The sequence below is a fragment of the Lentinula edodes genome (genome assembly GCF_021015755.1).
Source record: "Lentinula edodes strain Le(Bin) 0899 ss11 chromosome Unknown C8R40scaffold_14, whole genome shotgun sequence".
In the NCBI taxonomy this organism is placed as follows: domain Eukaryota; kingdom Fungi; phylum Basidiomycota; class Agaricomycetes; order Agaricales; family Omphalotaceae; genus Lentinula; species Lentinula edodes.
Window position 1 is genome coordinate 114822 of NW_025764320.1, and position 27852 is coordinate 142673.

The following is a 27852-nucleotide window of genomic DNA, read 5'->3' on the forward strand; positions in this document are numbered from 1 at the left end:
GTCTTGAAACTCTTTGTGATTTCAATAACAGAATCGAGATCTCGAGACCGCATCAATCTGGACTTCGAACTAACCCCAACGAGAGAACAATGGTGAATGTTAGCGAGACTAAGCGAGTCGGCTGTATCCTGGCTGTATCTTATCGATGGCCAAAACAGGTCGGGTTAGTCATAATACCGCTGTCCAAAGCTGCAGTATTAGGAATTAGGGACATTGTAGGGCAGCCTAGGGTAGCCTCATGTATACGCAGTATGTATGCAACCATTCGTTTCATATCTACTTATTTGTAGTACCGGATCCGATATATCTAGCCATGACTTTGAAACTAGTATTATGGATAGAAGGATATACGTATATTTACTACGTCAGCACACGCAGATATACCGTGGCTTGTCGAGCTTAATCCAAGTAGCGGTTTTGTATATTTGACGAGGTGGTCGGAAAGGCTTGATGATATCTTAGACCCCAATGTCTTTCGAGCTTGCTTCATCCGCCGCAACGTATTCGTCTTCCCAGATGGGAGTTTCAAGCGGAACCAATCTCATAAACAAAATTCTTTCTTTCTTGTTGAAGCTCCTACCTGATCCTGGTCATATGCATGGTTCTGACGATCCTGTATCACGTCTATTTAGTGTGTTTGCGGATAAGGATCGCGAAGAAATCACCAGGGCGTTTATTGTATTGAGCATTATTATCTGTTTGATGCTCAGAATCACGACACTCGTTGGCTGCAGCTATAAAGTGGTGAGTAGCTGCAGGCTCCATACTATTTTCTGTCAGAGTTAATAGCTTCAATCATCGCAGGTATGCGCTATGACGATGAAAGTATATTCTTGGATTTTTGGTTACTTTCCGTGGGCCACCAGACTCGTTGTCCTCGAACAGCGAGAGAAAGCCGTGTCAGGGAAGGAGGCAATGATAGTACAACAGACTCAAACTCTCCAGTTAGACGTCGAGATCGCACTTTACAAGCGTCTTGCTGGAGTTCTTGAGCGTTCCGCGGCAACTGCTCGAGACAAAGCCAGCGACCTCGAGATGGAGAAGGAATTATTTGTAGACGAGCTTATAAGGGGTGTTCGTGATACTTCAGGACAGCATTCGGCTATGCGTCGCACAGTCACTGCCAACGGGGAATAGAGTTATGACAATGTACTCATATTACGCTGATAGTCCAAAAAGCGAATTCGAATTTGCCTACTACCAGCCCTACCTACCTACATCTGCCGACGTGACGTGAGATGACCGGTATACCCGCAAAACAGCTTGTTCGACCATCAAACAGTGAAGTACCCTACGAGCTTAGCGTTGGATGTGACGGTAGATCACACAGTGCATCTTTAAGGGTTTCCTATAGATGCGAAAGATGTACAGGATATGATAGAATATGATATGCGAAGCGCGACGACTCCCAGATTTTACAACCGGCTATCCATATTATCGCAGTTTCGCTTATGCCTTGACAATCTTTCATTAAAAATCCTCCCGTATAAAGGACTATTGACACGCACTAGTAACTCTCCCAAGGCGTCGAACAGTTTGGTGACTTTTGTCAAAATAGGTGACGATGCAGCAGCAGGTATCACAGGAGATGGGGAAGCGAACGGTGCCCCAGGAGGAGATGATTTGAAGAAGTACACTGAAAACTTCTCCGACGTGGCTTCTGACCACAAAGGCGAAGACCACAATGATAAAGCGAAGATCAATCCCATCAAGGTAAGGACTACCTGCCCAATTCTGAGGACGGATACAAACTGTAAAGAATTTGATACTGGGACTTCTGTTCTAAGAGAACAACTCACTAGTTTTGGCATGATATACCAGAGCTTGGGGAATTTAAACGAGACGTCCTTCTCATCCTCCTCGATCCAAAGTATGATCCTTGTGCGCTGTTCGCGATTTCCGTCGCCGGTCGCTATCATTCGATAGCGACTATCTATATCGATATAGGCCTGATATCAGATCAGCAGGGACTAGCAACAACGTCACAAGAATACACTACCAAGGAAGTCACCCAGGTTTGATCTGTATGACGAAAAGGTAGCTCAGCAAAAAAGACCAGTGAGAGATTAGGATTTACCATTTCCGTGCTTCAAAGCTTGTAATTTTTCGGCACGCTTCACCTCTAAGATCAAAGCACAACCCTTAGTCGTACCCATGATTACTGCTTGGCCTTGGTTTATGAAGAGGACAGGAAGGGGAACATTGGACGAAAGATCCTGAGTCTGATGAGTGCTACTCATTTTCTTGAGCCTATCGGGCATGACTTTGAACCAGGTGAGCCCCATGCAAGTATCCGTTGCGACAACCGATTTTGAGTCGGGGGATTGAGCCGAAGCAGTTCTAAAAATGGGTCAGACAACTACGGCTCGTTTCTTTGTATGTGAGACATACATTCTTCCAAAATACCTTCTCGACTCCTCCAATTCATATGAGTCATCTGGCCCAAAATACAAAGTGCTCTCCCATGTTTCAAGATTGAATTTCCTAAAGCCGAGTGTGGAGAAATGTAAGATTCGTGGTTATTTCAGAAGATTTCGCTCACCAAAAACCGTTGTACAAGTATCCTATGAGACATTCCTTTTCATTTTCGAGAAAATGCAACCCTGTTGCCACGATTGGATAGGTATCGCCTTCACTGGGCTCTCCGAATGGGGTGGGGCGAGGGAGACAATCATGGTATTTCCATTTCCCTGAAGCTGTACATTCAAGTTAGCTTGGATGATATCTCTTACTAAGCCAACAGTTGCACATACTCTTCTTGAAGAAGAGCACATCAGCGCCTGAACAAACAAGGAGTTGGTCGCCACCTTGGTTAAATACCATGGTTTGGATTATGGCGTCAGTCTTGTAGATGACTTCACTTTTCCGTCGACGAATCCACCGGTACCCCTAGTTTTGTTTTCAAAGACATTCATCGGAGCAAGAACATGTCACATACCGTGGTTGGGTAAAAACAAATCACGTCGCCATCCATGCTACCGACAAAGAGAGCATCATCTCTCCATGTGACAGCGGTGAAAGGACAATCGCCTTTCTCTTCCCAGGTCGTCGCAAATCCACGTTTTACGCCGTAGACGCGTATCATATTATCATTGCTGGCACTCGCCAAATAACGGCCGTCTGATGAAAATGCCAATGCATGTACACAGTCTGTAGGGGCCTCTATCGTGCCCAGCTGAGTATAGGAAGTTTTCATAGATCTTTAGTGGCCGTTCTGTTGCAGAAGTCAGGGAAAATCCAGCTCACATATCCGGCACGAGGCTTGACACGAGCAAGTGGTTAGTACCGACGTCTCGACTGATGCGAACAATTTAAATATTATTGGAGTTCGGCTAGGACACTAGCAGGGAGAACGCACTGTCCCTCATGTCCAAGGGCATCTAAAGAAAACACTATGACCGTATATAATGACATAAACTGCAACGATTCATTGCAGTTCCTGATGCGAGACCAACACGAACAGATGTATATTCAATGATTCTTGGTACGTAGACGATATCCGATTAAAATACGTGCGAGGCGCTGCGGTTAGTGGGGAAAAAATGAATACAGCGCCTTGGGAAGAAAGGATGCAGCTGACCGGTCAGCTGTGAGAGCACTGTGAAGCTTGTAAATACAGCAGCTGCTTCTCTAGCTCCTGTATATCTTCCCTCTTTTCGTCTATTGAAACGGAAATTATAGAATGGAGAGTCTTCAGCTCTTCCAGCGGTCGAAGAAATGGAAGATTCTGACAGAGACGTTAAAAAAATACACCCAGCAAAATATTTTCATACCTTGTTAAACTGCTGGATTTGTTGCACCAAGCTTGCTATCTCGGCACGAAGCTGTTCTATTTCGCTTGTGGCGAGGGTGATTTGTCGCACAAATCGAGCGATTTCAGCCGCCTCGTTCGATACGGTGCGCACCTGCGGGAGAGACATCAACGGTCTTTGGAAAAAGGTGCGGCAGATCACTTCACCCTGACCAACGTCGTGATATAGCCTGATAGCTCTTCTGTTTGAACCCCTTCATGGCCAATATTCTCGATCCGGATTCCAATTCATACGTTTGGCCTGATTGGGAATAAAGGGATCGATAACGATGATGAGTTCCATGGATGATTATTGGTGCAATGTCGAACAATCTTATAAAGTGAAAAGCGAACTATCAACAGAGTTTGACTCTGTGGAGTAGTGGTACGGTCTGGGTACGGTGGTATTAGATTGATGAAGAGTTCGAAGTGTGATTTATTTCTTATTCAAGTTATTGACTGCATGTGACTTGTGACTTGTTCACTACTCTGCTTTTGACTGTCTAGTCCGGTTCCAAACCGGACGTAGATATCCAATTGGACGACAAAGATCCTTTGAGGCTACATTAGAATGTCATGTTCGCGATAGGTTGCTTTGTGTCGCCTTAAAGTTCTTATCGTTTGTACGTTTGACGGGCCTACCACACGGTCTTGCCTGCTATAAAAACTGACTTGGATCGTTCGGATAGAGCTGTATTCTTCCCAGTCCCTTCAATCTCACAGTCTTCATGGACACTCGCCACACCCTTTATCCAACCGGTAGAGCTAGTGTTAGCTGTCGTTCACTCGATGAAGAATACCAAAGTCTATTGAAGATGCTGCAAACAGCAGTCCACGAGCACGAGCGTGTCTTCTCTCAACGCCACCCAGGTCTTGAAAGCTATAAGTTTGCTGAGGTATGTCTGCACATCCAATCGACTATTGAATGTACCAATTGAGCTATCTTTGACACACCAGGAAAAACCAAAGTCTCTCACCAGCTTCTACATCGACATTCTGAAACTCAAGACTTGGGTCAGAAAGCTATCGGCCGAGGTACGTGTGGGATTAGACGAAGATGAGAAAGCTCTGCTCAAACCTCCGTGGATTAGATTGCTTGCGTCGAACAACCTATAGTCAATATCAAGATATTCCTTTCGTGTCCCATCACGACTTGTGAGCTTCTCGGCAATGCGTTTGATGATTTATACGAACAACTCTGCGGAGTGGACCGGCAGATTACCCTCGCGTATGTTAAGGCTATAGCTTGCAGTGGTAGGCCCGGTGCTATGTCTCTGGAAGAGCAGGTACATTTGAATTTTCCTTAAAATTTTCCATGATTGATCATGACCCTCTGGTGTCCAAGATCCAACAATTTTCTTCTCTTTTCTCGCCTATGTTTGTCCAGACTTCTAAGATCACCGAGATCTTGAAAATTCTACTGCGTGAAGTAAGTTTCACTGTGGTTGCTGTTGTTCGTCCACTCAGAACTCCTTTAGACTACGCAGATTGAGACGATCGTTCGATTGTATACTTCTAGCAAGTAACAAATAGCGCCTGTTTAGATAGCGCGTAGAGATAAACTTGACCCAAGCCTACGTATGTGACCTCTTTAGAAACCGAATATAATTATCTTTCATACTGACACCTCGTGCTGATTGCTAACAGTAACATGTACACCTTCTATCGATGTGGCGACGTACGCGTCGGTTAAGTGAATATCCCAACTGATCCACCGATAAGATTACACCATATTTGAACCAGGGCTGAGGATCTGACTTTGTCACAAAATGTTGCTTCCTGTCGTTAGTGGCAATGCTGAGGATACCAGCGACTCCGAGTCTTCTGCTATGGACATCCAATCTATGGATGAGAATATGGAACCTGGCCCGAGTACAGCATCTCAGGATGCATCGCAGACTCCATCCCAGATTTTGACGCACGCTCCTTCGTCCTCTACGTCCCAGGAGCCGCAATTCACAGTACAGATCCCGCAAAGTCCGTTCACGGTGCGAGTTTCACAAAGTGCTTCGACGATACAATGGACAACGGGGCAGCCTCCTACTCCAAATCCCCCTGCTCGCAGCCCTCCTACTCCAAACCCTTCTACTCCAAACCCTCCTACTCCAAACCCTCCTACTCCAAACCCTCCTACTCCAAACCCTCCTACTCCAAACCCTCCTACTCCAAACCATCCCACCTTAAACCCTCCCCAAGCGCCAGGCAACTCAGACGCTACGATGGATGATCCTGATGCCACCCCAACGGCCGCCCAATTTGGCGCCGTGTCACTACAGGTGTGTAATGTTACCACTGAATGTATAGGACGCAGTATAAAATTTTGTTAGCAACCACCTTCTAAAAGGAAAAGACGTGCAATCTCTTCTCAACCCATCTTCAACCAAGATCAAGAGGGCGGCCAAGACATGGTAAGTATCCCGCGCTCCTTGTTTCCAGAGATTCTAAAACCTCCATCAGTTGAAAACACTGCTTGAACATCAAACAAAGATGATGAATCAGCTTTACGATGGTATACGGACATCAAATGCTGAAGTCGTCAATAAGCAAGATGCGAAAATCGACAAGTTGACTGATAGCGTTCAGCATAATTCGACCGTATTGGATCGCGTTCTGGAGGCATTGGATATTCAATCAGTTAAGAACAAGGGCAAACAACGACAGGAGGAGATGGACATCGACGAAGAGGTGCGTCGTCAGGGTGAAAGTGGCACCGCAACGAACGCAGAAAACAAATCGGATGGCAATCATGTTGATGCTGAGGATTCAGGAGATTCGACCCAGGAAACTCCTTTCAGCTACTCCACGAAAAAGAAAGCAAGTGCTCGTTCAGGAGCCGTGAAGCACCGACCACAGCAAGAGCTCAAAAACAAGGTGCGTGTGTACCGTTATGACCTCTTTTCAGCAGACATGATGAGTACTTTGGCAGGAGACCATTCGTCAATGGTTCAACGAAGTGATGGAGGGGAAAGACCTCTACAAAAATGAGGTTTCCGATGAGGAAGCCAAGCAATTTGCTGAAAAATTCAAGACGGATCCACTCGCACGCCCGTGCAATGTTGACAATTTTCGATATTGGATCGCAGGTGTTCCTAAATCAGCGTGGAACAAAGGCGCATCATATGTTTTCGTTGATATCCTCGTGAAGAAGAGGCTCATCACCATACCCAACATTAAAGCTCGCGACTCCTTGCGTGAGGCTTTCTTCATACGATTGAAAACACTCCGTGGAATCTGGTTGGAGAAACAGAAAATGGCAGAGGATAAGAAGTTGCCACATGCCATATTTGCAAAGAGATGGCAAAGGAAAAACACTGTGAGCTTCTACTCGATAGCTTACAGTCATCGCTGATACGAGATTTCTTCTGCATAGTTGTTCCAACGACGAAGGAATGTGATACTTGCAGTTCCAGCACTTGAACCCTATCTCGAAGTCTTCGATGAGCTAGGGGTTGCAGGGATGTCTTCCGACGAAGAGGAACCTGACATGGATGAAGCGAGTATGTGCTACAACATCAAGGAGCCATGCTGGTGGAGTCAACAGCTCAAGAATTGGGTCAGGCTTTTGGATTATTGTCATCTTGAGGGTCGGATCTCTCTTGAAGGACCCCAGTTCGGTTTCACGCGAGGCGCTGCACCCCGTTTCCGTGTGGATAATAACGACAAGAGTTCGAAGAGCAGATACGTTGTTGGGCTACCTGCTAACTTCTACGATGCGGAATGGCTCGAGAAGCAGGAGCTTGGCTGGGCAAAAGGTGGGACGGGATTTGTCAATGAGATGGTCCGCCCTCGTGCACCTAAGAAATTAGTTTTCCCTGCGGATCTTGCCAGGTGCGTATGATTTTTCAGAACCTCACATTTTATCTGATGATCCCTCAAAGAACTTTGGAACAGAGGAAATTTCCAGGCGTAAGCACAAGATAGATTGCATTCAAGTTATATCGTATAGCACGGGTGGTTAGATATAATTGGCGCACTGGCAGAATGAATGCATCGGTTGTGCGCCGTGTCGAACGAAAGCAGTGGAGTGAATTGGATCGGAGACGTAGGCCCATCATAGTCCTTAGTAAATAAAACGAGAATACATGGATTCGGACTTTCAACATGTGTAAATCTGAGTGACATCGGCTAGGTTTCGGTACCGTAGGGTATGATTGACGATTCATTCGCAATCGCAACTCATCACCATCTTTTATAGAGGAATTACTAGGAGGATCTTACGGAGACGGAAGAATAAAGATATCCTTGGCGTATCAATTTATCCAGGTGAGTAAACCCTGTAATGCATTTTTGGTACTCACGATTCACGAATATCTAGTGTACTACGAGTGCAATCGCAATGGATGCCAAAAGAACCAAAATCATACAGGCAAAAACAGGCGCAGACGGTACTCATAGTCTTCATTCCTTCATGTTGATTTGCGGAAGATCTAACTACGTACGCAGTTTGTTCTAGCACTGTGGTATTTCGATCAATCGATAACAAGAAATTCATCATGCGCAAAAAGGAACTCCATATTGCTGCTGGTGGATTTCCCCCTGCTAGTCTTTCCAGCGAAGCGGACGCGCAGCTTTCCGAACCCTCTGATGTCCTCAAGGTTCTATTCCAATACGTTGCAGTAGACACCGACGATCATGGTCCAACCTTGGAGCACATCGATTTCTCCTTGCTATTGAGTGTGGCTGAAGCGGCAGAAAAGTATGAAGTATACCAGGCAATTGCTGCCATACGACCAGAATTCAGGTAACCTTGGCCAAATCGTATCCTCCTCCATTGGATTCATTTTGCTTGAATTAGGAAATTCTTCCACAGTCACTCCAGACAAATCTTGCACTTTGCTTTAGGTAGTTGGAACATCTCTCTGATGGAGGAGCTCTCTGCTTTCACGGCGAAGATACCTATGGAGGAGATAGCTTTTCTAATGAGGCCATGTCCTCGCATGTTCAAAAGATGGGTACGTCCGATAACATTCGATAGACATGAATATTAATGATATCGTAACAGTGCTTATGGAGACATTGCCACCTTGGAACGTTATTCAAAACTCCGGCTGACAGTTCAAGAGAGGGACAGGTCGATGATAATCAAAGACGTTGGCAAGCTTACCGAGCCCTGGAGTACTTTCACTTTGTTTCGGATATGGATACACTGAACGGCTTATTCTTGGGCTTGACGAGACATGTTGGGCTTTTCGTATAGCCATTGACCGAAACACCCCCGAAATCCTGTTCAATTTAGCTTGATATATATCTTTGCGAAAGAAAAGCGATAGATAGCAACAGATTATAATCAAAACATGCCCTATATCTTTCTAGAATCGATCCCTCAGTTTCTCGGTTGACAATGAACGACCATCTAAGGCGTCAAGCGTTTCTGACGCGCCTCCGAATCGTTTCTTCAGAGTGGGAGGATCGCTTTGCTGATCTTTTCCTTCCTCGCTTCCCAGATGAAACGAGCTCCAAGTACCAGGAAAGGCTTGCATATGGCAAGGAAATATTCTTACATCCGATAATCAAAGGTCTGGAAAAGATTGTGGGGGACAAGGGCGTACGAGCGACTGGCTTCAGACTCTCTTCCATTTCATTCGGTGCAATCGAGAAGCTCCTCGTGAAAGAATATACATGGAGGATGATCATCCATGGTGTGATGGGTGCACTCGTGGAGTCGCCTTGCCATTTTGACCTCGACAACCCCACCAGTGACGAGGATGTAATCGATCGCCTCCAAAGGTATTATGAAGAATTTAAATTTATCCGTGAGTCTCATTTCCTCCCTACCTTCTTTTTCAGGCGCTCCTTGCTAATTATCATTCTTCATTAGCTCCTTCTGAGAGAGAGGAGGGTCTACCAGAGGTCTTGAAAGAAGACGGAATTGATACCGACTCTTGGATTGCAAAAGCTACCCTGTATAATGCTCTTATACCAGCTGCCATATCCTTCAAAATGTCTCGCCCTCCCATTGTCTCTCCAGAGATGATTACATATTACAAGAATGCGATCCGCAGTGGCCGCAAGCAATTCGAGCAAGGGTTTTATCCCGATCTTTGGTACAACCTTTCTGTATATGAAAAGGGTGGTACTATAGTGACTGGGCAGCTTATCGACGAAGAGTCTGTTTCCATTCCTGACTCAATTTTTTGATTTTTTGATACAATCCTTATCTGTATCTGGCGATGTAACCAAGTAAGGATTCAAAGAGTATGTAATTTTGCAAATTTATAGGTTCCAGAAAAGAGGGAGAGTCCCGCACAACATAAGATCTATGACATTGTATGTTAAAGAAGAAACTCTTAAGTCTCTGCTGTTGGATCGTTGAGAAGTTTGGAAGTGTGTGGACTACTCCAAGGAAGTTTCACCACCGGACTTGGGACTACTTGAGCTTCATCGTCAATCATGTCTTCGAATTTTGACTTGGCCAATAGCTAAACGGGAAGATGTGATCAAGACAACTTGCGCGGAATTAGTGTTGATTTATGACCTACCTCGTCCATGTGCTTGAAGGCAATACCGTCTCGATGTAGAGTAACTATATTCTAAGATGAAGAATGTGAGAGGTGTGCTTGACAAGGACGAGCATACTCACGTACCATGATGTGTTGTCGCCTGGTTTCAAACTTATGCTGCGAGCGCGCCTCCACCGGATTCTCCACGATTACAAGCAATGCGTCAGCGCCGGCAAAAGTGGCGGGATTGTTATGGTCACTAAGATCAGGGATGGACGATAATGGAGTTTCGGGCTAGACAAGTGTTATTCCGTGAGAGTTGACCATTTAAAGAGCTCTTTACCAAACGCGAGTCCGAATCGTTGACCATCGCGTGTACAGGTATGATGTTGATTCAGTAGTGCAAAACTTTCGAGGTCGGGGGCTGTTAGGCCTCAGGCCTCAGGAGTCAGTTCGAGTCTGGGTAATCAAGCATTCAATGTCAACGTACGCGCTTCAACAAGCTTTCTGTGAAGTCCAATGTCCAGCTCAAGGTTTAGAATAAGACAAGGCAATATGCGAGTTGTACTCGATAATGATGACCTCGAAATACCTAATCGATCAAGGGATTAATTAGGTGTCTCCTAGCTCTTGGCACTGTCACGTTATCAATCAATTCTGACGTCACGTCAGTCGAAGTGTGCATCAAATTATTGAGATAGCTTCTGCGGCTTTTCGTTCATGTCAATCTCGAATGGATTCCTGTGAAGAAAAAGTGAGCGAGAAAAATAACGTGCCACTTGGCTTACCATTGCTTGTAAGAGTCAAAGTCCAGGAGAGTTTGCCATACTTTCTCTGGAGGTGCAGATATAACGATAGAACCAACGACGGAAAAAACAGCAGAGGAGACAGGTGGCGGAGTGGAAGTTCCCCAGACCCAGGACAAAGATAAAGTTTGAGCGCCTGAACAGCAGCGACAGAGATTAAATCAAGATTTACGATATTGCTTAAGGCTTCGAGCTTTAGCTTCGACGTTAACCTCAGTACCCAGAATGAATAGCCGCACTGATTCAAGACAGATGCGCATTCGGCGATATTCGTTCGTCAATGTTATGCCAGTTGTGACAGTATAATCACTTCGAATGTGCTCTATTCTAGGACACGATAGAGACGAAAAGTGGTAAGTTTCTTACTTTTACAATCAATGTCCCTTCTTGTTCCTTATAACTTCGAAAGAATGTGGCCGGGAATTTCCTTCCTGTAAACGTTGCGTCAGAGGCGGATACGGACTTGACTGTCAATACGCCGGTGAACGAGGCAAGACGGGTGTACAGCTCCTTGAAGCTAGTGTGACAAAACTCGAAACCAGACTCCAAGAATACTGGCGAATAGAGAGGGCACGACTCACCTCTCTATCGTCTTCTCCTTCCCTCTCTTCCCTGATGAATCTGTCAATCGCTTCCAACGCGTTCCTCCGCTCTTCTCTGCGGCCTTGTTCTTGACCTTCACGCACGCCTTCCTTTCTACCTTTCCTCTTCCCTTCCTTGAACCTAGCCTCTCTTCCCTCTTCAAGCCACCAGAGAATCCTGCTTCCCATATATATTGCCAATTTTCATGGAACTGCTGCAACATACCAGTTTTCAAACCCTCTTCCCTTCCTTGCTCTTTAGCTTGGTCGCCCCGGAATTAACTGTGAAGTTCAAAATTAGCTACTCTGATCTTCTCCATTTCCCTCTCTGGAACTGATTTCTCCTGCTGTAGGCTTTCGATGGCGACGTCGTGTGATGGCGGCTCAACGACCAGTCCGTCTGTTCCCTCTACTAGTACAAGCGTTCTAGCCCTTTTCAAATTCCTCTTTAGAAAAGCGCTGAACGGTCCAAGCTCTCGCGCGCTGTCGCATGGCAAGGTCTTCATCAGTTGATAATGTGAGGGCACTATGTAACGCCTCTGTGAATGCCTCGACCTTTTCAGCGTGATATCCTGCTGGTACGTTTAGGTTTTCAACTTCTGTTCAAAATTGACACGTACCTGTCAGTTGTCCTTGGAACGGGAGGATGATATATTGTGTAGGTCCGCCAGACTTGTGTGCGACAGGAATCAAACCTGCAGCCTGCACTGTTCCATTAGTAAAAGCGACGGTAAAGAGTGGAGTGGAATTATAATGACCATGAATTCAACGACATTAATTCCAAAATGGTCGTCTAGCATCGTACTTAAGCCGATGCTAGACTTTAGCCAGCCGATTCAGCATGGTCGGATATGGAGCATTGACCACGACTTCGATATTCTTCTGAAATTCAAAGTATGATAACTTAGACCTCGGCATGAGTTCGCGTTGACAAGCCATGCCTCAAGATTAAGATCTTTCGCAAGAGAAGAACCAGGGCTTTGCCCCAATAATGTGAAATATCTCCAGGTCGAGTCCTCAATGGCCCTTCGAGAAGTTACAAACACGAAGTCGAGGGCTTCTGGATCCAAGGTAACATCAAACTGCGCCTTGACTTCGTATCAAGAAGATGAAGACATACAAAAAATTGACGCGCACCTTCACTTTGGAGATGATCTCATCTTTTGTTGCATCGGTACCCCCGCTGTAAACGATGGTAACAATGTTTGGCTCAGTTCGCGTGCTATAGACAAATATCTATTTAGCATCAAGCAAATGCGGCACGTACAGCGATACGATTGATTATCTTATCTTGTTATGTTACTAATGTAGATCGATGCACGTGACACCACCTGTCTTGGTACTATACTACGTCCTGCAGAGTAAAATTCTGCTCGCGAATGCCATTCTATGGAGTCAAACTCCGTTGAATGCGGAACTCTCGCATCTATTTAACGACACACAGGCCAAATTCACCGACTCGTACGATCTACCGTCATCAGAACCTCGACTCAGAGCTTTACATCCTGATACGACGATTTCTTCGCCACCTATTCCAGCCCTACGGAGTTAACTGTAAGATCTCATAAACATTTGCCCCACCGAACGTTCTATGTACAGTCAGCCTATGCAAGATCCCAACGCTTAGTGAGTACATAAGAAGACCGACTTCGCACATAAATTGTTAATTGACATCCTACTTCCACCGAAATTCAGTACTCGAGAGATGAAGAGGACGACCTAGGATTTGGTTGGAAACAAGGTATGTCTCATCTATATTTGTTTTACTAGCCCTTTCTGATATCGCGACCTTATTTTTAAGGCTCAAAAAGTACAGCTAGCCATGATACTCTATCGAAAGCACCAACAATTGTTAATAGCTTACACACACGTCCAGCGCGAAGAGAGGCGAAAAGAGGCTTTCGTTAAGCTACCCTCTCAAGGTCTATATATCTCATTTGTCGGCAGTCATTCTATGAATGTCGTCGGTTGTTGTCCTGCGAAGATAGTACGTTGTTCATTATACGGCGAATACAGGTTGCGATCTAACTTCCATTATTCAGGATTCACAAAATGCATATTTTCTTCGAGATATTCCATTGTATATTCTCCTTCTTAGGCCATGAGAGGCCGCTTTGACCTACCAATAACTAATGTATTCAGAAATCATGTTTTTCTGCTCCTCGTGAACGTGGGGTTCATTCTTAATTACTTACGCCATGTCTATCGTTGAGTATCCAGACGTCTTAGCAGACGCGAGTTCGTACAAAGGGTGGTCGCTCTCGACCTCTTTAAGGAGATCGTTGGTGATGTCGTTTTAAGTCTACCTCTACTTGTTCCCATCGGTGTGGCACTGCTATACTGCAGGTCCTAATTCTCGCACTTTCTCAACAGCTGTTCACAGAGTAAACTCTGTATACTTACTTACTGCTTTCACAACAAACTTGTGTTTTGGCAGAGTATCCTTACTACTACACACGTCGTCATCGTTTTACACTCGCTCCCACTTGTCTACAGTGCATCACCGAGGCAATTTTCGGTTCCAAACCGTTAATTTGCGCCGCTTTTTGTACTGCCGTCTCGAGGACCTGTTCAAACCATCTCTTGCGCGCCTCATCTCATCTCAACGCGTCTGCGTGTAGCGCCAAGAATTTCCAGCGGGGCCGGCCACCAGGCGTCTGCTTGCAGTCCTTTCGTTCGCAAGGACCCCTCAGACATCGATCTCAGTACCACGTAGACTTCAGCCTCGACGTTTATCCTTCCTTCTCATTCTTCCTCCTCACGCAGTACCCATGCGTCGATCTTTCAAAGACCTCCAACAGTACTACGATATGCGAAAGCTACGGGGGATTTCAAGTGCGGATGGCCATGGATATCTTTACGCCTACGTCGATAACCATACCTGGAAAGTTGGAATGACCAACGACTTCGTCCGTCGTCAGGAGGAGTGGGACAAGGACTGTCCCTGCCCATGGAGAATATGGCTTCCGCCTATACGAGTCGCGAATAGGAGGAGAGCGGGTGAGTTTCTCAACTTCTGCTTTCTGTACATCCTGATTGGTCTGTCTTAGAAACGTTGGCGCATCTTTTGCTTGAAATGGAATGTCTTGACCGCCCGCGAATCTATTGTCAAAGCTGTACGTATCTGCACTCTAATCTCTCATTTTATAGTGTTATACGTCTGGAACATAGGTCAACGAGTGCATATTGAAAAATTCGTTTTCCTTGGACCTTGGAACGTCGTCTGGAACACAACTGTTCATCCTATCTTTTTGAGGGCTGCTGTTTCATAAGGTACGCGATTGTTTGCTTTCTAAAGTATTCTGGCTGACATTTCGATAGTTTGAGTAGATTATAGCATCAATATTTATGTCTTCTTGTTGTTAACCTTGAATTTGGAAGTAATCGCTGAGTTGTAATATGCGCAATACATAGACTAAAAGCTGGGTGTCTTGCGATCTTTGGTGCTAAATGAATGAATACTTATTAATTACTCTACAATCATCTAGACAAGGACCGATGGAACAGGTCCTCGACGTGACGAATAATTGAATGCCCAAAACTGTTCAAGCATTCGAAGATCCTCAAGATACTAGTACTTCAAGATTCTACATTAGCTCTGCTTGTATATTGAGTAGACGTATCGATAAAATGTAATTGTTCTTCGACCGGCGCATCATATATACCGACATGTCACCTATACCGACATCCTCAACGCCAGCGTTGTCTCGCATTCCGACATTCTGACATCAGCAACGTTCCGACGTTTAGATATGTCGATTTCGGCGACGTCTGAATGTTTGGACGTCCCGACATCGGGTACGCATAAGCTCTGGGAGGTTCTCCAGAAGAACCTCACCATTTACATGAGGCGATTACTTGTATAATATTCTGATTTTTCTTAGCTCGAATTTAGGGTGAATATTATATATATCATTCAGATTTCATCTCCATTTCCTCTATTGGGATATGTTCAATAACATACAAATAATTAGGGCCCGAAAATTATAAATATCCAGCGCAAGTTTTGATTTAATTTCCTTATGAATGTTCATTGTAGAATATTCTTGAAAATCGCTCAATATTGACTCTATAAAATGCATCCGTTTATGGAGAGAATACTCAAAATTTTCACTGTCCGGAAACTGAGGAGTTTATGTACCAAACCTCCCTATAAACACAACCTTTCCTCGACGAGGAAACGGATCGATCCCCGCAGTGATTCCTATATAGGTTACGGTATAATGTATTGGCACGTGTTCACGTGTCATCCCATTAAGCGCTCTAAACACTTTAACCTACGTACATACATCCATCCGATCCATGCAGGCAAACTGTGTAATACATGCCTGATATCCCACTCCGCGCATTCCGCAATAAGCAAAACGCAAAAGCTGGCTACGAACTTCTGGCCGGAGAGAATCCCAGTCCTAGTACTATTGATACTCCCAACGAGAATAATACTGGGATGAATAGAAGTGTATCGCGTGTAGCTGCTGTTGCAAACGCCAATGCGGAGCGTAGTCGAACGAATAGAGCGAGGAGAGCGAAGCAGCCACAGAGATTATATGTGGATGATGACCCAGAGGAAGCTATAGGATTATTGGAATCTAGTCGCGAGCGGGAAGAAGAAGTCGAGGAAGGGATGATGTTACCGGATAGCTCTAAACCTCCACTCTCTCGTCTCAAGAAACCTCCCACATCGAAATCTCCCAAAGGAACACTCTACACCTCCCGCACAATCCCTTTCCACCCCTTACCCTCCCTTCAATCCAAATACCCCCCAAATATCATCCGGAACCAAAAATATTCGATAATAACCTTCTTCCCAAAGGTTTTCTACGAGCAATTCAAGTTCTTCTTCAATCTCTATTTCTTGTTGGTCGCGTTGAGTCAGTTCGTGCCCGCGTTGAAGATTGGTGAGCAGACCTCCGTTGATTGGTGTTGTTAAGTAACTAATGAATTGTAAGGATTTATTGCGACGTATATTGCACCACTGGCTTTCGTGTTGTGCATAACGATTGGAAAAGAGGCATATGATGATTACAAACGAAACCTTCGTGACCGTGAAGCAAATGGACAGAAATACATTGTCGTGGATCCACCTTCAATTTCACCGCACCTATCTACCCGTGCCCTTCCATCTTCCTCCCTTCTAGTCGGCCAACTCGTGCGTCTCCAGAAAAATGACAGAGTTCCTGCTGATATGGTTCTTCTTTGGACGTCTGATCCTTCTGGAACTTGTTTCGTGCGCACAGACCAGTTGGATGGCGAGACAGATTGGAAGATGCGTCTCAGTGTTGGAGAAACTCAAGGATTGGGGGAAGAAGGTGTTGCGAAACTTGGTAGTGGCGAAGCTGAGATTTACGCAGATGCACCAACGAAGGATATACACACCTTTATTGGCACGCTTACCTTGCACCCGTCACATGTATCACCCTTAACAGCAGAAAACGTTCTATGGGCCAACACAGTTAGTTACCTGATTACCTCCCAATGTGTTGCTCATTTCTTCCCTCCTCAGGTACTCGCATCCTCCGCTACTATCATCGGCTTTATCATCTATACCGGCCCTGAGACTCGTGCTGTCATGAATACTAGCACGGCTGGTACCAAGGTTGGTTTGTTGGAGGTTGAGGTGAATGGGTTGGCAAAAATCCTCTGCACAACAACATTCCTCCTTTCACTCATCCTCGTCGCTCTTAACGGTTTCCGCGGCGGTGTTTTTACTACTCACACCGTCGTTTCCGTCTTTCGGTTTTTGATTTTGTTTAGTAGTATTATTCCGATCAGGTGAGCGGGCGTTTTTGCTATCTCGATCCCACACTGACACTACCTCTGGTTAGTCTACGTGTAAACCTCGACCTCGGTAAATCCCTTTACTCGCACCAAATCATGACAGATTCTACAATTCCCGGCACTATTGTCCGCACCAGCACTCTCCCAGAGGAATTAGGCAGGGTCGAGTATTTGTTGAGCGATAAAACTGGGACGTTGACGAGGAATGAAATGGAAATGCGTAGACTTCACATGGGGACAATGTCATATGGTCAAGATTCCATGGACGAAGTCGCTAGACAACTCGCATTGGCGTTTGCTTCTGCGAATAACGGTAATGGTATGCGTGCTCAAATTCTCTATACGTATTCCTCTCATAATCACACACAGACGACGACCACAACAACACTCACACTCGCGGAAGCAGCAGCGTCGCGTTAGGCCATCATCATGCCAATACGATTGGAGGCGGAGCCGGGAGAGGCAGAAGAGACATGTCTTCTCGAGTAAGAGACGTCGTCCAAAGCCTAGCTTTATGTCATAACGTGAATTAATATCCTTTCAATTCTCAAACACTTGTATTGTATCATTAATCCTCCTTCCCCTAGGTAACACCAGTAACTAACGACGACGGAAGCGTAACATACCAAGCTTCCTCTCCAGACGAAGTCGCCATCGTCACCTGGACACAAACTATCGGTCTTACTCTTGTTTATCGGGATCGTACAAAGATCGTATTACGTGCAGAGGATCCTGCACGCACCCTTTTAACATTCACAATCCTCGCCATCTTCCCCTTCACCTCCACCTCCAAACGCATGGGGATCGTCCTCCTCGACCACTCCACATCCGACATCCTATTTCTCCTCAAAGGCGCTGATACAGTCATGGCACCCCTTGTCCAGCGGAATGATTGGCTGGAGGAGGAGACGGGGAATATGGGGAGAGAGGGGCTGCGCACTTTGGTCGTTGCGAGGAAGAAGGTGGGCAAGGAAGTGTGGGCGGCGTTTGAGAGTGAGTATGCGGTTGCTTCGACTAGTGTTGGGGGAGCTGGAGGAGGCAGTGGGGATGCCACAACTGATGGAGCAGTGTCCCGTGCAGAAGCACAGGCCCAAGTTATAGCAAAATATCTCGAAAAAGATATGGAGCTTCTCGGGTTAACTGGTGTAGAGGATAGATTACAGGACGAGGTCCGGTCGACGTTGGAGTTGATGAGGAACGCTGGAGTCAAGGTTTGGATGTTGACTGGTGATAAGGTGAGTTGACAGAGAGTTGGGTGTTCTATGGCTCTCACTCTTTCTCGTCTCCAATTGGGTTGGATGACTGATTATTTCACAGGTCGAAACCGCACGATGTATTGCGATTAGCACAAAGATGGTCAGTAGAGGGCAGTATATCCATGAGGTTTCCAAAGGTGAATTCTATATTTATCTACTTATATTGTAACTAATTCTTTACCTCCCCACACAGTAACCTTCCCAACCACACTCAAATCTCACCTCGACTTCCTCCAAAACAAACTTGACTCCTGCCTCGTCATCGATGGCGAGTCACTCCAGCTTTGTCTTAGTCTATACAAGAACGAATTTATCGAGATCGCAACAAAGTTGAGTGCGGTTGTAGCGTGTAGGTGTTCACCAACGCAAAAGGTCAAATTATGTGTATTTCCATTTATTTATTTCTGACTTCGATACCCAGGCGGACATCGCGAAACTAATCAGAGCGTATACCGGGAAAAGAGTATGTTGTATTGGAGATGGAGGCAATGATGTTAGCATGATTCAAGCAGCTGACGTCGGAATCGGCCTCGTCGGCAAAGAAGGTCGCCAAGCCTCCCTCGCCGCCGACTTCTCTCTAACCCAATTTTCCCACCTCACCCCCCTCCTCCTCTGGCACGGCCGTCTCTCCTACCTCCGCTCCTCCACCCTCGCCCAGTTCGTCATTCACCGCGGTTTGATAATTTCCATTATCCAAGCCGTCTTCTCCGCTATATTCTATTTCGCGCCCATTGCCTTGTATCAAGGCTGGTTGATGGTGGGATACGCGACGGTGTATACGATGATGCCTGTGTTCAGTTTGGTTTTGGATAGGGATGTTAGTAGGGAGACCGCGTTGGTTTATCCGGAGCTATATAAGGAGTTGGTGAAGGGGAGGGTGTTAGGGTATAAGAGCTTTTTTGAGTGGGTGATGATTAGTGTTTATCAGGGTGGGTGGTTCAACATCGAAGACGGTTCTTTTTGGTTGTAGATTGTAGCTGATCCTTTTCAGGTGCGGCGATCATGATCATGTCACTGGTGTTATTCGAAAACGAGTTTTTGCATATCGTGTCGATATCGTTCACGGCGCTGGTGTTGAACGAGCTTATCATGGTCGCGCTTGAGATAACGACCTGGCACACATATATGATCATATCTGAAATCGTCACCCTATTCTTTTATATAATCAGTATCGCGTTTTTGCCTGAATACTTCGGTAAGGCTCTCTGATCCCCCCCCTCCCCCCTCTTTTTTTTCTGGGTGGTTTGTTCGTTCCATGTAGTTGTTACTAACAAACATATCTTGTTCCCTCCCCCCCTAGACCTCTCATTTGTCATAACCCTTGGATTTGCCTGGAAAGTCGCCGTTATTGTCGCCATCAGTGCTTTACCTCTGTGGATCGTGAAGGTGGTGAAGAGTAGGGTAGCACCGGCAGCGTCGAGTAAGTTGATTTAGTTGGTGGTAGTACGATAGTAGTCCTTGGTTGCGTGAGCAAGCGACTCAGTTTGTGTTGTGTTGAACCATGAAAACTTGTTCAACTTGACTCTCTTTTCACCACTGTTCGAACATAACACTCTTTTTTAGGGTTGCTGTTTCATTGATAAATTGGATAAGATATTCAAGTGTCCTTGTCTATATCATATATTGGAGTTTGCCAAGCCCTGCATGTGTGCACTCCTACCATAGATGAGGAGAGGGCTAGACACCCAAATAGAGCCAAGGTTCCTTCCCAGTGCAATCCAAATCAGGGTGGAAGCTGTCATCTGCAAAATTTGTGAATTTGGCTAATTACATATTGCCTGCGAGCAGCTGAGATCTCAGTGCTTCCCAGCAGCTATGTAGAGCTCTAAATGCTTTGTCAGCTGGACAGTGCTCCCAGCTGCTTTCAGATATTAGGTGAATTTCCAAGCTTTGCAGATGGTCCCCAAACAGAACTGAGGCCTTCAAAATTTGAACGCTATTTAATGGATTTGTGTATGTAAGCGCCCAACGCACATATGTACACTCAGAGCGCTAGTGTGACGCTGTCACTGTGCCTACTTAGGTTCTCTTTGTCACTGTCAGAATCTCTATACTCGTCCACTCTTGTCTTTCATTGTTCATTCTGTGTCCATAATCATCCATTCACTCTGAACGTTGTATTTCTACAAGATCACTCAACTCATCATCGTTAAGCTCACGATTTACCTCTGACTATTCCCTGTACTTCCAGTTCTCCACCTGCAGTGATGGGCCAAAGTCAAAGCGACAGCAATGACTCCAGAAATCGGAGAGTTCAGACTAGCCCTCTTTCCGCTGATATTCTCTCGGCGGGCGACAGCACAGACGGACGACGTTTCCTAGCTCAGCCGCAGCTAACGCCCTCCAGTAAAACGACAGTCAGGTCATCTGGCTTGACTCGAAGACGAAAAGCCGTTCAAAGAAGATTATCAAGTATCGTCAAGCCAAAACTTGAACCCGAAGCTACGAGCTCTCGAGCTCGAGTCAATGAGGGGAGACAGTTGGCGCAGACCGATATACCTGAAGCATCTGGACATCGGTCTGCTTGGCGGAGATCAGTTAGATTTGTCAAATCTAGACGATGGAATAAAGCGTCAGACCACAACAAAGATGATGGAAGGGAACGTATATCGATCTCTGATTCTAATGCTACCCTCCCCATATCTATATCTTCTCCCCAATCCTCGAGCTCCAACTCAACCGTTTCGATTCCAGTATGCGGTTCAGACTCTGTAACGACATCGCAACCTCCGGACACCAGTGTTCCTAATTCGGACACAGCTATTTTAGGCTCAGCGGACATACCTACAATTCTTACACCTGCTCTCTCTATGCCTCCGTTGTCTGGCGAAGAAAGCAGTTCCGACCCACTGGCAGTTCATACTGAGTCCATTGCAGCACTTTCCTCCCCACAAGCAGCAGGCGAGATGGAAACCACAGACCAGTTTGCCGTTGCGACCGCTGAAAACCCGATAGTAGTCGCCAGCAATGCCAACTCTGGTCCCACATCTGAGAATGTCACAGTCCTTCTAGAGCCCAATTCAACTTCCACTGCAACTGCGACAGTTCCCGTTTCTCCTGCTCGTCCACAATTTCCTCCATCTGGTACTCTTGTCGTTGTTCAAGGTGTGGTGCACACCTCCGATGTTCAGATGCCGACAGAGACATCAGCACCACTTCTCTCACAGACACAGAATCACAATCACAATCCCACACCTCCCAGCTCAGTCATTGCGGAAGCTCCGCAAACCACGGACGATTTCAGAACAGTCCAAAGGGTACCCAGCTCTGTTTCATCAGGACCTAGAGGAAGGCTTTCGGCACTACTGCGCCGTACCCATAGATCACCATCTAGTTCGAGAGCTAGAAGTGTGTCTTCCGCTTTTGACAGCAGTAGTACTCATTCGGCGAATGAAGCATCGACCGACATTCGACAGTCAACTGTAGATGCAGCAGATGTACAGTCGAGTACTCTTTACCCATCCTCACCTTCGCCACCGGTGATCCAGCGCGGCAATCCATCAGGCACTATATCATCTAGCAGTATAGATGTCCTCGGCACCTTACTAAGGTTCGTGTTATTTGGCCTTTGACAGAAGCATCAATAATACCTTTTTTTAGCGTCGCAGCAGCAGCGACTGCGGCCTCTCTCCTCACTGGATCCTCGGATTCTACTTCTTCTACAGGTTTAGCTCACCCTTCTCTCGTCACCACCGGAACACCATCGAGCACCTCTATCCCGAGTGCAGATACCCCTGCACTAGACGTTCCTTCTTCATTAGCGTTTTCGTCGCCATACCCATCGACCTCAAGGAGACCTCTCTCGACTCAAATTAACACAACAAACACCGAATCAGTCGGCGCCAGAGACAGAGCGGAGAGAATAAGTCAACTATGGTCTGCTGTCAGGAGTCGTTTAGGAATCGGTCATGGACAACCAAACAGTCAGAGGACTGATCCTGATTCCCAGCTCTTCACAAACCCTTTCGGCAGTGATGCCTCTGCGAATGCCGCAACGGTAGACGCAAGGGACGGTCCTGGAGCAGGGCCTGTCATGGATGCCCATAGTGCTAGAGAACGAATGCTGAATGAAATTTCAAGAGCGTTCAACTTGGGTTTTTCTTCGCCGTCCTCATCAGCTCCTCCTACAAATTTCACCACCGATGCAGGAGATACGTCCCAAGGGCCTACCTTCGGAAGAGCGGAAGATGGCAATTCTGACTTAGGCCTGCCGTCTGAAGGCACGTTTGAGCGTTTCCTGTTGGACTTACAAGTTGATTTGAGAAATGTACTTACTGGGGAAGGGGATGGTAGGACCACTCGCGAACACGGGGAGCCGGCTATCCTAGAAACAGACAATTCTGTCACATCTCGGGACGAACGGCTACCACGTCCTCTCCGGGAACCCGAGCCTGAGGATGACACCGCGGAGGATTCTATACCGTCCTTACATGATGTCTCTGATTCCGATGACGACACAGAGTCGAACAACAGTCAAGGGTCGTCTTTAGATTCGTTTGCGTCCGTTTCGCCAGCAGATGAAGCTGCTCAACACCCCTTCAATGTAAGTGAGAGTCCAAATGATCCGTCTATTCCACGACCAAGGATCAACTACTGGCGCCTGCACCGATTTCCGCCTATACCTGCAGCTAGAGCTCATGCTGCAGCCGATAACGTTGCTCAGAATATGAGGTCTGGGTTGGGCGGACTGACAAGGGCTGCAACCCTGGCATCTACTCCTACGTCACGTTCCGTGACATCTACCCCCGCTGGAGAAGATTCTGGGACAGGAGCCACGCCATCATTGTCGCGAGATTCGGTGGTACAAGACTCACCCAATACAGGGAGCGCAAATGTAGTGGTACCTGTCATCATTGTCGGGCTGCAGAGCGTAAGTCCTTTTTGGGCGACGGAGCCAATTACTACCCCAAGGAATTTGATGAATCCAAGCCCTGCTCTCAGTCGAGCAGACAATGCGATCAGGTCTACCCCTACCCCGACTACTGGTACAATGCTGCAAGACACTGGCTCTTCTGCCTCCTCGTCAACCTCTCCTGTGGGAATGACTAGCCAAGGAACGCAAACACAAACATCTAACACAGCCCCCCGTGATATTATTGGTATACCAATCCCCTCCCCTGATTCGAGGACGTTCTTGATATACGTGATTGGAGGTCGGGCATTTTAATATGTGGCTCTTCTGACCGCCTCTCACTAACTACTACTTTCTCATTCATGTAGGCTACTATCCTCCTGACCATGAAATCGTAACTGGAACCGGCGAGAACGGTGTGTTGGATTCTTCGTTTGAAGCACTGTTGTATGTATGCATCATCTATAGCTCATTCAATCCCTAAAAAATATGTTTAGATTGCTCAACGAACTTCTACATCGTGCTCCTTTCGAGACGCCAATCACGGTCACGAAAGAACAACTCATCAAATCTGGGTTGGAGATAATAAACGGCGGACAAATGCAAGAATGGGTAAAAGCAGGAAAAGTCAGAAGTAATTGTGTCGAGCAATGCTTGATCTGTTTGGAAGAATATGATAAGCAAGACTCTGTGCGAGTTTTGGAATGTAAGCATGCGTTTCATATGGATTGTGTAGATCGGTGGCTACTCGAGGGTAGAAACAGCTGCCCTGCCTGTCGGGGTAAGGTGAGTAATTATCCCTACAATATTGGTTTGACTGGCGACTCATTTCAGTCGCGATTTCAAAGGGTGTATCGGAAGGGAGCGAAGCCAGATCGTCATGAATGCCAATAATTTCGCCTGTAGGTCGTTTCTGTGCCTCATTTTTCCAATGTCCCCAGTCGAATGATGATAAGTACTACGCATCCAATAATATTCATGATAAGTTGCTATTTCTCTACCATAGACTGTACAATATTTAGTACGAATGTTGCTTTATTCCCGATGGCTTGGTTGTTCGGCCGTATGACCGTGTGAGAAAAATAACGTACACTATACAGCTGGTCGTGGGAATAGCTTCTGTAGTACAAAGTGCTTGCGAGTACACTGTGTCTCGATCTTAACAACCTCATAGCCGAATCACGTACGTCTTTTTTTAATTTATTATAATGCTTTCTGACAGCTTAGCGTACTCTGTCTTCGCTATAGTATGAGAGAGAAATGGAAGAAAAAGCGCTCCCGCAGGCTTAGGCGCAAACGCAGAAAAATGAGGGCACGATCCAGTGCGTTTTTGTTTTTGCTGCGCTCTCATCCAATTTCTAATATCTGCTTCTCTCTCTCTCTGCAGAATAAACGACACGGTGCATCCACAACTGTCTTCACATTGCAATCCCATTGCAATCGCTGCTGCATGCTATGCCTGTTCCTCACAGCTTGTACTTTTGATTGTTACATGTATTCCTCGCAAGAATTGAAGCCAATTAATCGAGCGATTTGCAACTGATGAAAACCGTGGCAGTGCATAAGTTTAATATAAGTATCCTAACGCCTACTAACGCAAATGAATAATTATGGTTTAAAAGCATTCCATGCTTCATTAAGTGCACCAAAAACTCCAGCTGCAATCATTCGTTGCTCCAGTGTTGAGTTACCCTCGTTGAGCTTGTCTGGATGAACCTTGGCTATGCATTTCATGTACTTCACTTTCACCTGCCCTTTGTTGAGAAGCTCAGCCATACTCAGCTTCTGAACACCCAATTCAGGCCATAGGATTGTATCCAACGACGCCAAAAGTGCCCGTATGTTGTTCTCCTTTCCTCCCTTCCAACTTTGAAGTCTAGCATCAACACCATCCTTCAATCTGTACCTGTGAGAGTCTTCTACTTCAGCAGCCTCATTAGCAGCACGCAGAGCATTCAATGCTTGCGACGGAATCGAAGGTACTTGATGAGACGGGGGTCGGATAGGGGGGCTGGGCTTAAACTTGGGTGTATGGTGAGAGGAGCCTCCTTGCTGCATTTTTCGACATCTTCCTGCTCCACTCGCTCCCTCCGCGCGAACAGCTTTTCCGGCCCATTCAGCGGAAGCAACCTTTTCCCAATCTTTACCGGCATCTTCCCATTTCTCCCGTCCTTCCATGGCTTCTGCGCGTCTCTTCCAAGCTTTGATCAAAGCATCAGGCATATTTATCACGACATCGTCACCAGAGCCTTGTTTGGATCCCTTGACAGGAATTTTTCCAAGATCACCTTTCCTGAGCTCTTCACGAACAGTGCCTACTCCTCCGATTAACTCTTCCACCTTCTTGGTATCAGCTATCACGCCCTGGACATCACCCATCTTGAGTCGGACCAACGCCCGATTGTTGTACAGTGGGATTAACAGTGCGTGTCCAGCTGGAAGGGCTTCGATAGCACGAGTATACGCTGTATCAGCAGCAGGAAAATCACCTAATTTATAAAAGTGAGCGCCGGAAGCTTTTGACTCCTGTGATAATGCAATGGTGGATTCTGGGGCGGAAACGAGAGTAATGGGGTGTGGCGACAGTGATGCAGATCCTGAAGTTGTGTCGGAGACCTTTGGCTTCGCGTGCCGAAATTTAGAAACGTATACACCATTCGAAGACCCAACGGAAAGAGTCGAAGGTTGGCTCGTCAATTGCGATGTGGATGATTCAGGACTGCTGGTATCTGAAAACAGGTCCACCACCTCTGTATGTGTTGAGAATGATGGCTTCTCTACAGGTCGTGCCTCTTTCTTGGTATGATCAATCATTGTATCTGGTAAACCTTCATTGTCCTGCATCCACTTTGGCTTTGTAGCCATTGCCAGTGGCGTCGAACGACCACTGCCTCTCCTGCTGGTAGACCCCTCTGCAGTGGCTGCAACCTTCTCTTCATAGACTTTCTGAACCCTTTCTTTCCCTTCCTTCCACGCCGCGTTAGCGCGATTGAATAAACTAAACCCAATTTCGGAGGCTTGCGCAAGGATTTTATCAGCTTGTAGACCTCCCAGTTCTGAAGGGGAAGATGTATTCCGTTCGCGCTGTCGTTCTTGAATGATCTGTCGATCACGACGAAGACGCGGTTTTGGTTCCTCCTGAGGAGAAGGAGTGCGTTGATTCTGAGAATTATTTCTTCCGGAGAAACTTCCCGCCTCGTCACCATAATCTTCTCCAGGACCGATAGCCCCGTTTGATATCAGAATATCCAAAGCGGCTTGAACGTTTTGCCCTGAGTCAGTGGAAGCAAGCGCAGTCCGAGCTTGGGTAATTGAAAATCCCATCTCGATGAGCTGACCAAGAATGTGAGGAGGTGGAGAATTACTGCGGTTGGGACTGGGCTCCCGTAATGAGGGTGATTTGGGAGGAGACACCTAACGTATTGATTTAGCGCAATAGCAGTGTTAACCTTGAGCTATACTTACTACGACATTACGACGACTGTTTTCATGTTTTTCTCTTTGTATAGCCTCTATAGGTCGACTCAAGTCTCCGAGAATATCATCCGGCCCGTCATTAGCAGTGACTCCGTCCCACTTTCCAGGCCCAAGACCACGACTAGTCGAATCAAGGGTAGAAAACTCGTCTAAATCCCAAACGGCTCCAGAATGCGATGGCTTGGAAGTCGTGGCTGGAGCGGAAGTGTTCGCAAGATTTGCGAGTCCCCAATCATCCTCCGGCTTTAGAACTGGAGGCAAAACCACAGATTTGAGCACTGAAGGAGCTGTAAGTGTCCAGTCGTGGTCGAGAGGCAGGTGAGAATTCGTAGGTGACGTGGCAAACGTCTTACTTCCAAGGCTATCTAGACCATCCCAGGCAGTGGAGTGTGTAGGGTTTGGAACCTGACGTTGTTGGATCGATCTCTCTAATCGTTCCTTTTCTACCAGTGCAGCTCGTTCTGCTATAGTCATATTCGCCGTAGATCGATTGCTAGCTAGAGAAGAACCAGCACCAAAAAGTCCACTGAAGGCATCTCCATTGCTATTCTGGGAAGAAGGCTTCGCGAAGCCTTTGTGAGAGGAAGCAGGGATAGCTGAAGGGGGAGTTGCTGAACGAGAATTGGAGACTGAGGAGCCTCTGGAAGCAAGCTGGGCAAATAGATCGTTCTGAGTTTGTCTAGGATAAGGAGGATTTGATTGCGAGGATAGTGAGCCCAGCTTCTGAGGTTGCGGAGTAGGTTTGGAAGGAACTGCAAAGTTCCAAAGGTCTGCGAACGAGTCTGACATTACAGTATTTATTGGTGGAAGGACATCAATGAGAAGAAAATGGGCGCTAAAGTCGTTATGCGTCAGAGGTCACGGCACACGCT

At 46.4% G+C, this 27852-nt stretch overlaps 13 protein-coding genes across 13 annotated transcripts; 9 read left to right on the forward strand and 4 right to left on the reverse strand.

The window, feature by feature from the left end:
* Window positions 1-468: 468 nt before the first annotated feature.
* C8R40DRAFT_1169675 (uncharacterized protein) lies at window positions 469-1137 on the forward strand (the record flags this gene model as incomplete). Its single annotated transcript, XM_046231406.1, has 2 exons — window positions 469-744; window positions 805-1137. The coding sequence occupies 2 exons, from the start codon at window positions 469-471 to the stop codon at window positions 1135-1137; spliced, it is 609 nt and encodes a 202-aa protein (XP_046087115.1).
* Window positions 1138-1291: 154 nt separating this feature from the next.
* C8R40DRAFT_1169676 (WD40-repeat-containing domain protein) lies at window positions 1292-4094 on the reverse strand (the record flags this gene model as incomplete). Its single annotated transcript, XM_046231407.1, has 12 exons — window positions 1292-1348; window positions 1509-1751; window positions 1800-1949; window positions 2000-2022; window positions 2078-2340; window positions 2392-2484; window positions 2543-2696; window positions 2754-2889; window positions 2939-3175; window positions 3774-3905; window positions 3959-3993; window positions 4046-4094. 12 exons carry the CDS (start codon window positions 4092-4094, stop codon window positions 1292-1294), a joined length of 1572 nt encoding a protein of 523 aa, XP_046087116.1.
* A 424-nt stretch (window positions 4095-4518) lies between these two features.
* On the forward strand, window positions 4519-5316 carry C8R40DRAFT_1169677 (uncharacterized protein; the record flags this gene model as incomplete). Its single annotated transcript, XM_046231408.1, has 5 exons — window positions 4519-4686; window positions 4748-4825; window positions 4882-5076; window positions 5136-5219; window positions 5269-5316. 5 exons carry the CDS (start codon window positions 4519-4521, stop codon window positions 5314-5316), a joined length of 573 nt encoding a protein of 190 aa, XP_046087117.1.
* Window positions 5317-5559: 243 nt separating this feature from the next.
* C8R40DRAFT_1169678 (uncharacterized protein) lies at window positions 5560-7711 on the forward strand (the record flags this gene model as incomplete). The annotated part of the gene is made up of 6 exons (XM_046231409.1): window positions 5560-6066; window positions 6118-6198; window positions 6248-6661; window positions 6717-7103; window positions 7161-7618; window positions 7669-7711. 6 exons carry the CDS (start codon window positions 5560-5562, stop codon window positions 7709-7711), a joined length of 1890 nt encoding a protein of 629 aa, XP_046087118.1.
* A 572-nt stretch (window positions 7712-8283) lies between these two features.
* Window positions 8284-8987, forward strand: C8R40DRAFT_1169679 (uncharacterized protein; the record flags this gene model as incomplete). Its single annotated transcript, XM_046231410.1, has 3 exons — window positions 8284-8531; window positions 8586-8742; window positions 8793-8987. The coding sequence occupies 3 exons, from the start codon at window positions 8284-8286 to the stop codon at window positions 8985-8987; spliced, it is 600 nt and encodes a 199-aa protein (XP_046087119.1).
* A 144-nt stretch (window positions 8988-9131) lies between these two features.
* C8R40DRAFT_1169680 (uncharacterized protein) lies at window positions 9132-9928 on the forward strand (the record flags this gene model as incomplete). The annotated part of the gene is made up of 2 exons (XM_046231411.1): window positions 9132-9543; window positions 9609-9928. The coding sequence occupies 2 exons, from the start codon at window positions 9132-9134 to the stop codon at window positions 9926-9928; spliced, it is 732 nt and encodes a 243-aa protein (XP_046087120.1).
* A 149-nt stretch (window positions 9929-10077) lies between these two features.
* On the reverse strand, window positions 10078-10600 carry C8R40DRAFT_1169681 (uncharacterized protein; the record flags this gene model as incomplete). The annotated part of the gene is made up of 4 exons (XM_046231412.1): window positions 10078-10209; window positions 10270-10320; window positions 10375-10524; window positions 10574-10600. 4 exons carry the CDS (start codon window positions 10598-10600, stop codon window positions 10078-10080), a joined length of 360 nt encoding a protein of 119 aa, XP_046087121.1.
* Window positions 10601-12043: 1443 nt separating this feature from the next.
* On the reverse strand, window positions 12044-12417 carry C8R40DRAFT_1043423 (uncharacterized protein; the record flags this gene model as incomplete). Its single annotated transcript, XM_046224162.1, has 3 exons — window positions 12044-12192; window positions 12238-12319; window positions 12376-12417. The coding sequence occupies 3 exons, from the start codon at window positions 12415-12417 to the stop codon at window positions 12044-12046; spliced, it is 273 nt and encodes a 90-aa protein (XP_046087122.1).
* A 220-nt stretch (window positions 12418-12637) lies between these two features.
* Window positions 12638-13169, forward strand: C8R40DRAFT_1169683 (uncharacterized protein; the record flags this gene model as incomplete). The annotated part of the gene is made up of 3 exons (XM_046231413.1): window positions 12638-12802; window positions 12862-12924; window positions 12978-13169. 3 exons carry the CDS (start codon window positions 12638-12640, stop codon window positions 13167-13169), a joined length of 420 nt encoding a protein of 139 aa, XP_046087123.1.
* Window positions 13170-14388: 1219 nt separating this feature from the next.
* C8R40DRAFT_1169684 (uncharacterized protein) lies at window positions 14389-14889 on the forward strand (the record flags this gene model as incomplete). The annotated part of the gene is made up of 3 exons (XM_046231414.1): window positions 14389-14617; window positions 14668-14733; window positions 14789-14889. 3 exons carry the CDS (start codon window positions 14389-14391, stop codon window positions 14887-14889), a joined length of 396 nt encoding a protein of 131 aa, XP_046087124.1.
* A 1005-nt stretch (window positions 14890-15894) lies between these two features.
* Window positions 15895-20582, forward strand: C8R40DRAFT_1100547 (uncharacterized protein). Its single transcript, XM_046227905.1, has 11 exons — window positions 15895-16515; window positions 16567-17069; window positions 17121-17389; window positions 17443-17714; window positions 17765-17919; window positions 17983-18630; window positions 18713-18788; window positions 18845-19023; window positions 19073-19580; window positions 19643-19846; window positions 19952-20582. The coding sequence occupies exons 1-11, from the start codon at window positions 15942-15944 to the stop codon at window positions 20083-20085; spliced, it is 3522 nt and encodes a 1173-aa protein (XP_046087125.1). The 5' UTR covers window positions 15895-15941; the 3' UTR covers window positions 20086-20582.
* C8R40DRAFT_1100553 (uncharacterized protein) lies at window positions 20583-24565 on the forward strand. Its single transcript, XM_046227906.1, has 6 exons — window positions 20583-21204; window positions 21436-22201; window positions 22252-23804; window positions 23872-23950; window positions 24001-24289; window positions 24352-24565. The coding sequence occupies exons 1-6, from the start codon at window positions 20859-20861 to the stop codon at window positions 24385-24387; spliced, it is 3069 nt and encodes a 1022-aa protein (XP_046087126.1). The 5' UTR covers window positions 20583-20858; the 3' UTR covers window positions 24388-24565.
* Window positions 24566-25111: 546 nt separating this feature from the next.
* On the reverse strand, window positions 25112-27769 carry C8R40DRAFT_1068843 (uncharacterized protein; the record flags this gene model as incomplete). The annotated part of the gene is made up of 2 exons (XM_046226043.1): window positions 25112-26917; window positions 26969-27769. The coding sequence occupies 2 exons, from the start codon at window positions 27767-27769 to the stop codon at window positions 25112-25114; spliced, it is 2607 nt and encodes an 868-aa protein (XP_046087127.1).
* Between the last annotated feature and the right edge of the window lie 83 nt (window positions 27770-27852).